The following is a 12863-nucleotide window of genomic DNA, read 5'->3' as shown; positions in this document are numbered from 1 at the left end:
TTGAATATACATATGTACTGTACATATATGAATGATTTGTATATTATAAACTATATCCCATGTAAAAAATACATTTCCACAAATCGGACTTATCTTGAAAAATAACTGTCAAACCGCGGATAAAAGTCAATGCCACAATTGGCAATATTTAGCCCTTTACCCTTTCATACACGAGTGCATATGTACATATGTATATATTACACAATCGTACTTGCTTGATTCCAACATTGTAAAATACCGTTATGTGTTCACAAAAACAACACTTTCATGTACTGGAATGGAAATGAAAAAAAGGGTTCGTTGGATTAAAAACACCAGTTTACGAGCAGCTGAGGTTTTAGCGACACTTCTACCAGCATTTATATTGAATTTTTTATGACGCATAATTTGTGGAAATTGTGGCAAGAATGAAAAAATGAAAATACCAATTTTTGTGGCAAGCAAATTGGCAAAACGATATGTGAAGGCAATAAATGAAATAAAAACGAATTGAGAATTAAACGTGATAAAAATCGAGGTGAAATGGCACACGTAACACGATGGTATTAAATCGTCGGAAATTGTAGAAGTAACTGTAAATGAAATGAAATGTGAAAATATGTTCAAGAACATGTTCTCTAAGATAATGCCCTCCACAGCTGACTACAAACTGTAGTTCAATGGATTCAAATGTGAACTTCCCGTCGGTCAGTAATTTGCAGGGATATTGCTGAATATTCTAAATCCAAAACTGCTTTACCATGTCTTCTAAACCATCAGGTACACTTTCTCCCCAGTTTTTAAGGGTTACATGGATATCACGGCATTAAATTTTTTTATTGTCTTATTTAAGGTCTTCAAGATATAATTTACAAGATCTTAAAAGACAATTTTTTTTTTCCATTACAACTATTTAAAAAACAGAATATCGAGAAATGTTCACCAAAATTAGATTTTTTTTTTGTAAAAACATAGTCGGAAATGTCGTTGTAATGGCCTAGATTTGAATATTTTTCTTTGAAAATTCACAAAATTTTTGTAAAATATGCATCTTTGGAATAACAAAAAGTTTGAAAAAAATATTTAATTTTTTATAGGAAAAAATAATTATTGCAAATAGGCTGTCTTTTGCTCGAGGAAACCCCATTCACTCCTTATTCACAGAGGAGAACAGTTGTAACGTCGTTATAGTAACTGGATGGTGGCCATGTTGAAGATTTTGTCGGTTTGTTGAATAAAATCTTATTCCTCAGTGAACATTTTTCAATCGGTAAAAAGGAAAGTTTCATGGCTGTTGACCACGTGCCACTGAAAAAGCCGCTTGCGTCCCAACTTACCGACGGTAGGTTTTCATATCACTTGAAAAAACTCTTGAGATTGATCTGGTCGATATTTACAGAGAGATCTGTCAGAGAGACCTCACTCCCTAAAGCTAAAGTCAAAAGGTGTATAGGTTACATTCTGAAATTTTGGGACTTTTTCTTAACACATAAATATAATATTAACAAGTAAGGAAGGGCTAAGTTCGGGTGTCACCGAACATTTTATACTCTCGCATGATAAAGTGATAATCGAGATTTCATTATCCGTCATTTACATATTTTTTTTATTTTGCTGTAAAATTAATTAGAAATAAATTCTGAGAGATTTACCGATATTTTCGGTGAAAAATTAGATTAGGTTAGGTTAGGCACTGAGTTCTTCGTGTTCGATATCAGGGACCTTGAAAAGTTATATTCCGATCAATTTTCCCACAAGGTATACCTCAGCTCAAATACCGTATTTGTGTAAAGTTTTATTCCGCTATCATCATTGGTTCCTAATGTACATATATATTATACAGAGAAGGCATTAGATGGAATTCAAAATAGGGTTATATTGGAAGAAGGCGTGGTTGTGAGCCGATTTCACCCATATTTCGTACACGTCAGCAGGGTGTTAAGAAAATATTATATACCGAATTTCATTCATTATATACCACTTTTCCAAAAAAATTACGTCCAAATATTCCCCTCCCTAATGCGATCCTTTGTGCCAAATTTCACTTTAATATCTTTATTTATGGCTTAGTTGTGACACTTTATAGGTTTTCGGTTTCCGCCATTTTGTGGGCGTGGCAGTGGGCCGATTTTGCCCATCTTCGAACTTAACCTTCTTATGCAGCCAAGAAATACGTGTACCAAGTTTCATCATGATATCTCAATTTTTACTCAAGTTACAGCTTGCACGGACGGACGGACGGACAGACAAACATCCGGATTTCAACTCTACTCGTCACCCTGATCACTTTGATATATAGGGTGATTTTTTAAGAGCTTGATAACTTTTTTAAAAAAAAAAACGCATAAAATTTGCAAAATCTCATCGGTTCTTTATTTGAAACGTTAGATTGGTTCATGACATTTACTTTTTGAAGATAATTTCATTTAAATGTTGACCGCGGCTGCGTCTTAGGTGGTCCATTCGGAAAGTCCAATTTTGGGCAACTTTTTCGGCCGGAATAGCCCGAATTTCTTCGGAAATGTTGTCTTCCAAAGCTGGAATAGTTGCTGGCTTATTTCTGTAGACTTTAGACTTGACGTAGCCCCACAAAAAATAGTCTAAAGGCGTTAAATCGCATGATCTTGGTGGCCAACTTACGGGTCCATTTCTTGAGATGAATTGTTGTCCGAAGTTTTCCCTCAAAATGGCCATAGAATCGCGAGCTGTGTGGCATGTAGCGCCATCTTGTTGAAACCACATGTCAACCAAGTTCAGTCCTTCCATTTTTGGCAACAAAAAGTTTGTTAGCATCGAACGATAGCGATCGCCATTCACCGTAACGTTGCGTCCAACAGCATCTTTGAAAAAATACGGTCCAATGATTCCACCAGCGTACAAACCACACCAAACAGTGCATTTTTCGGGATGCATGGGCAGTTCTTGAACGGCTTCTGGTTGCTCTTCACCCCAAATGCGGCAATTTTGCTTATTTACGTAGCCATTCAACCAGAAATGAGCCTCATCGCTGAACAAAATTTGTCGATAAAAAAGCGGATTTTCTGCCAACTTTTCTAGGGCCCATTCACTGAAAATTCGACGTTGTGGCAGATCGTTCGGCTTCAGTTCTTGCACGAGCTGTATTTTATACGGTTTTACACCAAGATCTTTGCGTAAAATCTTCCATGTGGTCGAATAACACAAACCCAATTGCTGCGAACGGCGACGAATCGACATTTCACGGTCTTCAGCCACACTCTCAGAAACAGACGCAATATTCTCTTCTGTACGCACTGTACGCATTCGTGTGGTTGGTTTAATGTCCAATAAAGTAAACTGAGTGCGAAACTTGGTCACAATCGCATTAATTGTTTGCTCACTTGGTCGATTATGTAGACCATAAATCGGACGTAAAGCGCGAAACACATTTCGAACCGAACACTGATTTTGGTAATAAAATTCAATGATTTGCAAGCGTTGCTCGTTAGTAAGTCTATTCATGATGAAATGTCAAAGCATACTGAGCATCTTTCTCTTTGACACCATGTCTGAAATCCCACGTGATCTGTCAAATACTAATGCATGAAAATCCTAACCTCAAAAAAATCACCCGTTATATAACCCAATATCTGACTCTTTTAGTTTAAGGACTTACAAACAACCGTTATGTGAACAAAACTATAATACTACTAGCAACTTTGTTGCGAGAGTATAAAAATTAGTTATTCTAAAAGGCACATGAGAAGATTAGTGAAGAGGAAGCGTGATGAATATTTTTTAAGTGGTAGCGAAAATCCAAATGACGCGGTAGAAGAGTGTCGTGACGCCATTCTTGAAAACACAATTGAAGACAGTTTTAATTGTGAAATTCATGACGAAATTCCGAAAGGAAGAACATTCCTTGAAAAAATTAGGAAATGGCAATTAGATGCAAGAATATCTTATAAAAATCTGCGTGCACTTTTGAAAATTTTAAATGAAAGTGGATTAGATGTTCCGTTCAGTCCGTCTACTTTGATGCAAGTAAACTTGGAAAAAATATCTCCTGGTGATTTAATATATTTTGGTTTACAAAACCAAATACAAAAAATTGAAGGAATTTCGAGTTTACTTCAAATCATAGTGGACATAAATATTGAGGGATTACCTCTATTCAAATCTTCACAAAAACAATTATGGCCAATTCTAGTGAAAGTGGTTAGCTGTAATAAATCTGTTTATTTCCTGTTGCAATCTACGAAGGAAAAACTAAACCTGATGATATTTGTGTATATTTGGAGAGTTTTGTTGCAGAATTAGAAATTTTATTAAATAATGGAGTTGCCACCAATGGCAAATTTATTCCACTGAATGTACGAGTTGTGATATGTGATGCACCAGCAAAATCTTTTGTTTGTGGTATTGCTCATCATTCATCAGCTCATGGCTGCTCCAAATGTACACAAATAGCTAAAAAACAAAAAAAAATAGCGTATTCCCCTCAAATTGGGAATTTAATTACAAATGCTGATTTTGCTGCAAGAAAATATAAAGATCATCATTTGAATAAATTTATTTCTTCAAAATCACCTTTGGAAAAAATAAATTTAAATATGGTCAGTAAAGTGTCATTGGGTCCAATGCATTTGATTGACATGGGTGTTACCAAGAAAATGTTGATTGCCTTATTGAAAAAAAAATCAAAGTACAACATGAGCAAAAGTAGCCAAGAACAGATGTCATCCCAATTTGAGTTGATAAGGAAATATATTCCAAAAGAGTTTGTTAGATTGCCAAGGAGTTCTAAAGAAATTCACCATTGGAAAGCAATAGAGTTTCGACAATTTCTGCTTTACACTGGAATCTTATTGTTGAAAGACCACGTGCACGAAGATTTTTATTATGAATTTCTGCTTCTTCATTGCGCGTGCAGACTTCTTTCTTGTGCATCTAATTATATACGAAATTTGAGTACAGCCAGAGCTATGTTACAATTGTTTGTTGACAATTTTGCAGTTATATTTGGCCGGGAGTCTGTATCGTACAACGTCCATGGTTTACTCCATATTTGCGACTGTGTTGAAGAATTGGGTTGTCTTTACACATTTTCAGCATATGATTTTGAAAATCATTTGCAATTAATTAAAAAAAAATGTCAGGAAGCCGACACAAATTTTTCAACAATTGGCAAATATAAATTTCAGAATTTTTTTTTCAATGAAAGCAAAAAAAAAAAAATAAAAAAAAAAAAAATAATATAATTACAAGTTATGGGATGAAAAATTTTTATTTAAGTTCAAAGACACCAGATAATGCCTGCGTTATTTTACCAGATATACGTATTTCAATTAAAAAAAAATAAAAAGTCAAATGCAGGAGAAATAATGTTGGAAGCAGTCCGGTTTAAAAATGTCCATCCGTTCTTTACAGCTCCATTCACTTCATTAGCTCTAGGAATAGCACTTTCGGATTCATTATCTGAAGAAAGTGAAGAATTTAAAGCAGATGATGTAGCATATAAATTGATGTTGCTTCCTTCTTCACAAAATTTTCTACTATTGCCTTTATTAAATAGCTGCACTTTTTAATAGATAACAAAAAACAAAACGAATATAAAAAAAAATATAATATAAAAAACACCAAATATTTATATGAAAATGACTCAGCAAAAACAAATCAGATAAGACAATTTGACTTCAAAGAGAATGAAATAATATTTTGTGAGTATATTTTGTTTCTAACTTTTCATAACGGATTAATAATTTTTAAAATAATTCTATAGATGATTCGCAAATTCATTCCGAAAACAACTATCTCAAAACCAATAATAATACCAACTTCCCCAACAGCAATAGCAATAACAAAACTTGTGAAAGATGCAAATCTTTGGAGGCTAAAATTGACGATTTGAACACCAAATTTGACAACATGCTAAGTATTTTTTTAAATAAAATTTTGATGCAAATAATTTTAAAAATGATTATTTTCCAGATTACCTTAAAAAAATGATGGAAGTTCAGGCAAAGCAAGGCGTCCAATTAAGCGTTCTTGCTAATAAGGACGCAGATATGAGGAATTTGAGCAAACTCTTCCCAATAAAAACCATTGAAGAAATGGAAAGCGTCAATAACGCCATAAATGAGGTGAACATCAATGAATATGTAAGTTTAATAATTGAATTATTGTATTCCACTAATAATTTTGAATTAGATTAACGCAATAAAACACTTATTAAAGGGGGATCCTGAAAAGCACTTTGAGGAAATTATCTCCAGATCTATGTGCAACGAAGTCAATGTAGGCGGCGTCCATGGCAAGATTTGCCTCAAAAAATATACTTCCTTGTATGATGCGATTATAAGTACGTATATAAATTCATTTTTGTTTAAATATATTCTTCAATTTCTTTTATTTTTAATAACAGGTGGAATGTCGGCGACGTCAGAAAAGCCCGATAGGCAACTATCGAAATGCCTCCAGATTGTTAAAAAAAGGCTGTACAGATTGACCACCGTTAATAAACTAAAAATCGGAAATAACTAATATAATTAACACTATTGACTCTTTTTTATCTAGTTTTAGTATAAAAACAGATTTTTTTATACTCTCGCAACAAAGTTGCTAAAGAGAGTATTATAGTTTTGTTCACATAACGGTTGTTTGTAAGTCCTAAAACTAAAAGAGCCAGATATAGGGTTATATATACCAAAGTGATCAGGGTGACGAGTAGAGTTGAAATCCGGATGTCTGTCTGTCCGTCCGTCCGTCCGTGCAAGCTGTAACTTGAGTAAAAATTGAGATATCATGATGAAACTTGGTACACGCATTTCTTGACTCCATAAGAAGGTTAAGTTCGAAGATGGGCAAAATCGGCCCACTGCCACGCCCACAAAATGGCGGAAACCGAAAACTTATAAAATGTCATAACTAAGCCATAAATAAAGATATTAAAGTGAAATTTAGCACAAAGGATCGCATTAGGGAGGAGCATATTTGGACGTAATTTTTTTGAAAAAGTGGGCGTGGCCCCGCCCCCTACTAAGTTTTTTGTATATATCTCGGAAACTACTACAGCTATTACAACCAAACTCTATATAGTCGTTTCCTTCATGCATTTCCATATACAGTTCAAAAATGGAAGAAATCGGATAAAATCCACGCCCACCTCCCATTCAAAGGTTATGTTGAAAATCACTAAAAGTGCGTTAACCGACTAACAAAAAACGCCAGAAACACTAAATTTTACGAAAGAAATGGCAGAAGGAAGTTGCACCCAGACTTTTTTTAAAAATTGAAAATGGGCGTGGCGTCGCCCACTTATGGACCAAAAACCATATCTCAGGAACTACTCGACCGATTTCAATGAAATTCGGTATATAATATTTTCTTAACACCCTGATGACATGTACGAAATGTGGGTGAAATCGGTTCACAACCACGCCTTATTCCAATATAACGCCATTTTGAATTCCATCTGATGCCTTCTCTGTATAATATATACATTAGGAAGCAATGATGATAGGTAAATGACGGATGATGAACTCTCGATTATCACTTTATCATGCGAGAGTATAAAATGTTCGGTTACACCCGAACTTATCCCTTCCTTACTTGTTTTTTACTGAATATGTGATTATTTTTATACTCTCGCAACAAAGTTGCTAAAGAGAGTATTATAGTTTTGTTCACATAACGGTTGTTTGTAAGTCCTAAAACTAAAAGAGTCAGATATAGGGTTATATATACCAAAGTGATCAGGGTGACGAGTAGAGTTGAAATCCGGATGTCTGTCTGTCCGTCCGTCTGTGCAAGCTGTAACTTGAGTAAAAATTGAGATATCTTGATGAAACTTGGTACAGGTATTTCTTGGCTCCATAAGAAGGTTAAGTTCGAAGTTGGGCAAAATCGGTCCACTGCCACGCCCACAAAATGGCGGAAACCGAAAACCTATAAAGTGTCATAACTAAGTCATAAATGAAGATATTTAAGTGAAATTTGGCACAAAGGATCGCATTAGGGAGGAGCATATTTGGAAGTAATTTTTTTGGAAAAGTGGGCGTGGCCCCGCCCCCTACTAAGTTTTTTGTACATATCTCGGAAACTACTATAGCTATGTCAACCAAACTCTATAGAGCCGTTTCCTTCAGGCATTTCCATATACAGTTCAAAAATGGAAGAAATCGGATAATAACCACGCCCACCTCCCATACAAAGGTTATGTTGAAAATCACTAAAAGTGCGTTAACCGACTAACAAAAAACGTCAGAAACACAAAATTTTACGGAAAAAATGGCAGAAGGAAGCTGCACCCAGGCTTTTTTTAAAAATTAAAAATGGGCGTGGCGTCGCCCACTTATGGACCAAAAACCATAACTTAGGAACTACTCGACCGATTTCAATGAAATTCGGTATATAATATTTTTTTAACACCCTGATGACATATACTAAATATGGGCGAAATCGGTTCTCAACCACGCCTTCTTCCAATATAACGCTATTTTGAATAAAATATGTAAATGACGGATAATGAAATCTCGATTATCACCTTATCATGCGAGAGTATAAAATGTTCGGTGACACCCGAACTTAGCCCTTCCTTACTTGTTTTTTTTTTAATTTTTTAAATCATTATCTGAGGAATTGTTATACTCTCGCAACAAAGTTGCTAAAGAGAGTATTATAGTTTTGTTCACATAACGGTTGTTTGTAAGTCCAAAAATTAAAAGAGTTAGATATAGGGTTATGTATACCAAAGTGATCAGGGTGACGAGTAGATTTGAAATCCGGATGTCTGTCTGTCCGTCCGTCTGTCCGTCCGTCCGTCCGTCCGTGCAAGCTGTAACTTGAGTAAAAATTGAGATATCATGATGAAACTTGGTACACGTATTTCTTGGCTCCATAAGAAGGTTAAGTTCGAAGATGGGCAAAATCGGCCCACTGCCACGCCCACAAAATGGCGGAAACCGAAATCCTATAAAGTGTCATAACTAAGCCATAAATAAAGATATTAAAGTCAAATTTGGCACAAAGGATCGCATTAGGGAGGGGCATATTTGGACGTAATTTTTTTGGAAAAGTGGGCGTGGCCCCGCCCCCTACTAAGTTTTTTGTACATATATCGTAAACTACTACAGCTACGTCAACCAAACTCTACAGAATCGTTTCCTTCAGCTGCACCCAGGCTTTTAATAAAAATTGAAAATGGGCGTGGCGTCGCCCACTTATGGACCAAAAACCATATCTCAGGAACTACTCGACCGATTTCAATGAAATTCGGTATATAATATTTTCTTAGCACCCTGATGACACGTACGAAATATGGGTGAAATCGGTTCACAACCACGCCTTCTTCCAACATAACGCTATTTTGAATTCCATCTGATGCCTTCTCTATATAATACAATATATACATTAGGAACCAAAATAAAAAAATATGTAAATGACGGATAATGAAATCTCGATTATCACTTTATCATGCGAGAGTATAAAATGTTCGGTGACACCCGAACTTAGCCCTTCCTTACTTGTTTTTTTTATTTTTGAAATCATTATTATAAATTATACTTAGTTTTAACAAGAGAAGACTTTAAATGTTTAAATTAAACGAAATGTGATGAATAAAATCAAAAATATAAAAAAAAACCAAAATAAAAAAACAGCAATTTTCATTTTTAGAAAAATATATATTGCAGACCAAAGTAGATAGGTATTATGCAATCCGATTGGTCTATGCATAAGACAGTCAAATGCATAGACCAAAGTAAATAGCTTTTGTGCAGGTCGATTGGTCTATCAATGAGACTGTCTTATGCATAGACCAATCGGACTACATAATACCTATTTACTTTGGTCTGCAATATATGTATATAGAGCAGAATAGGCACTATTTGTACAGTCTACTTGCTCTAGCATCTGACTGTATTATGCATAGACCAAACCGTCTATCTTTGGTCTGGACTGTCGACGGCATAAATGGTAGAATGGTAGACCAAGCCTAGGACGTGCTCCATGTAAATTGATCCTATGATTTTACATGAGATTGGTCTAGACTTGGTCCGGTAGTAAGTCAACGAAAGACTGTCTTTTATACAGTCTAAGACTGGACTCACTTTTTGCAGGGATCATTCGCATTTGTCTACACACAACTTTGTATGTAAATATACTCGTATATATTCATACAAAAACTCCGTTGTCACGGCGACGACAAAGCGTCACCACATTGTGTTGTTGGTAGAAAATCTAAGCTGTGCCGTATAAAATAAACGAATGGCCGCTGATTGTCACCGCTTCTTTTGCCGCTGTAACAGCTTCGCCTTCAAACCAGCGTAAATATGAACATATGTTTTTGTGTTCTCGTTCGTTCTCTGATTTTGCTTAAAGCAACATTCTTCGAATTAATACCTGTGACCTGCCAGTTTGCTCTGATCAAAAATCGGATATGGCAGACTAAAAATTAGAAATTTCAAGCAAAATTCAAATTTTATTTTAAAAACACAGCCATTTCATTTTTCATTGTTTCGAAGCAGAGAACATAAGTATACGAGTATTATAATTTCTCGTTCTCGAAGATCAATTTGCGTGTTGGCAAAATACACTTTTGCATTTTTCTCTTTATTGTTCAAGACAATAATTATATAAACAACCAGAATGTCCTCAATAATTGAAGATTAACAATTGAATAATCAGCGGATCTTGCCCCGGATAGTTCTGATAGCCTGTGGTTCCTTCAGCCCACCGACGCCAATACACTAAACGCTTTCACATTAAATATGCGAATGCATGGCATATATTTTTTATTATATTCTTCTTTTATAATACTCGTATAGAAATTGCGCGTGGTTATTACAAAACACAAGGAACACATCACGTCATTGGTGGCATCGTTTCACCCACACACGATTCATACCTGAAGGAAGGACTCGTTGCTGGTACACATGGATTTGCTATGTTTAAATTAGCATTGCAATCTTCAACATGGCTCAAAGTAAGTTGGTTATAAAATATCTCTACAGGCTTTATTTATTTATTAACTTCTTTACTTTATTACTTTTAAGCCCTCGGACTGGGATATACAACAATCGGAATGGTCGCGAACAATCTCTGTAGTACCATCAAAACTATATAAATAACTATATCGACTCACCACTGGAAAGTGACATGAATTGTACTCTAACTGGTTGGATGCCTCCTGGTTTGCGTGAGCGGAAGAATAGTGTCCAATTGAAATTGCTGTGTGGAGCTGATTTACTAGAATCATTTGCAGTGCCAGGATTATGGGCAGTTAGCGCAAATATATTGTAGACACTTGATATACAATTTCATTAATTTGTTTATTTTTTTAAGATTGAAGATATTGTTGGCAATCATAGTGTAGTGGTAATATCACGCTATGCCTCTAATCCTGAAAGATTAATTTTCGAGTCAGATATCTTGACGATAGATCAGATATGGTTTATCAACAGTGTTTTTGATGAATAGTGGTCACAAAATTATTTTGATGTCTTTTTTACGTTATTACGTTAATAACGAATTCGGTACCAAACGAAGATAGTTCTACCATGATACGACGTCTTATATCGTGTGATCAGCCTGTGAAATACTTGCTCGATGACAGGGTTATTGACTATATTCAAATGCAAGGACTATTTAATTGTAAAACGTAAGTTACACTCATTTATAAAATATTTTATGCATGTATATTTACTTGGATACTCAAGTAGTTCATGATATTTATAGATATATACATACATACATACATACAAGCTCTAGGATATAGTTCCCTATAGTTTTAATTTTAACGAAAGTCCGATACTAAAAGTTTGAACTTTCGCGTTTTCCGCGATTTTATTATCTGAGCCCTTTTGCCCTTGAGAATTTCATCATAATACAGTAAAAGTTTAACATCATTACATCAACAAAATTAAAAAAAAAATATTAATAGGTCAGGGCCTGAGTCGCGGCAGTCGTGAGCAAGCAAGTATTGGTATCGAATGAAACGTGTCGAGTGTGCGGATCGTCGCACCCGATGCGAAACGAATAGAAATTTTATGAAATAACTTCCCTGTTGTAGCTCTAAATGATCGAATATCGAAGCAAAACAAAAGAAGGAAGTATTTGAATTGGAATTGAACGTAAATATTCAAATTTATTATACGTATATACATATATAAATTTACTAAATTAATTTTTTTTGTTTTTTTATTCAAGTTCATCTAATTCACATGAAGAACATCACCAAATGGCCATAAGGTCTAGGATTCGTGACAAAAGTAATCCCATGGCTTTCCCTGAAGCAGCGTAAGAACATTTTTAATTACATCGTTTAACTTGGTAAAGATCTTATTATTTTAAATCATTTACAGATTCAGGAAGCGGTTTAGACTGACCAAAGTCGCATTTACTTTCATTCTATTGGAAATAGAATTTAACAGGCATTTATCAACCGCAGTACCACCAATTCTTCAATTAGCGCGACTTTGTCCATTTTGGCGAGTGGAGGCTATCAACACTCAGTTGGAAGCGACTTTTTAATTGGAATGTGTCAAAGCACAGTATGTAAAATTGTAGAGGAATGGAAACAAAACTTTGTCCACATTTCATTAAGTTTTTACCAAACCGTTTATCTAAGTGCATAGAGTTCTATGCTGAGAAATATAAAGTTCCAGGAGGTATGTTTGTCGACTAAATAAAGATGCTAAAAATAAATACATATACAAATGTTTAGTTATCGGATGTATTGATGGTATACATTTTGGCATTCAAAAACCAACTGTGAATGAATATATGTTTTTCAACAGAAAAGGATAACACAGTCTTAATTCAATGATAGTAAGTCGCATATACACATATGTAGATGTACCCATAAATATATACATAGCATATGCATTTATGTATATATTTGGATTTGAAGACCACTTACTTACGAA

At 34.8% G+C, this 12863-nt stretch overlaps 1 protein-coding gene and 1 pseudogene across 1 annotated transcript; both read left to right on the top strand.

Moving 5' to 3' along the window:
* Nucleotides 1–740: 740 nt before the first annotated feature.
* LOC125776095 (uncharacterized) lies at nucleotides 741–6537 on the top strand. Its single transcript, XM_049446979.1, has 4 exons — nucleotides 741–759; nucleotides 5720–5872; nucleotides 5929–6098; nucleotides 6175–6537. The coding sequence occupies exons 1-4, from the start codon at nucleotides 741–743 to the stop codon at nucleotides 6478–6480; spliced, it is 648 nt and encodes a 215-aa protein (XP_049302936.1). The 3' UTR covers nucleotides 6481–6537.
* Nucleotides 6538–10584: 4047 nt separating this feature from the next.
* Nucleotides 10585–12238, top strand: LOC125776094 (nicotinamide/nicotinic acid mononucleotide adenylyltransferase 3-like; annotated as a pseudogene).
* The last annotated feature ends 625 nt before the right edge of the window (nucleotides 12239–12863 follow it).

Source organism: Bactrocera dorsalis, chromosome 2, assembly GCF_023373825.1.
Source record: "Bactrocera dorsalis isolate Fly_Bdor chromosome 2, ASM2337382v1, whole genome shotgun sequence".
NCBI lineage: Eukaryota > Metazoa > Arthropoda > Insecta > Diptera > Tephritidae > Bactrocera > Bactrocera dorsalis.
The sequence above is the reverse complement of the archived record's forward strand: the minus strand, read 5'-3'. Positions and strand labels throughout refer to the sequence as shown.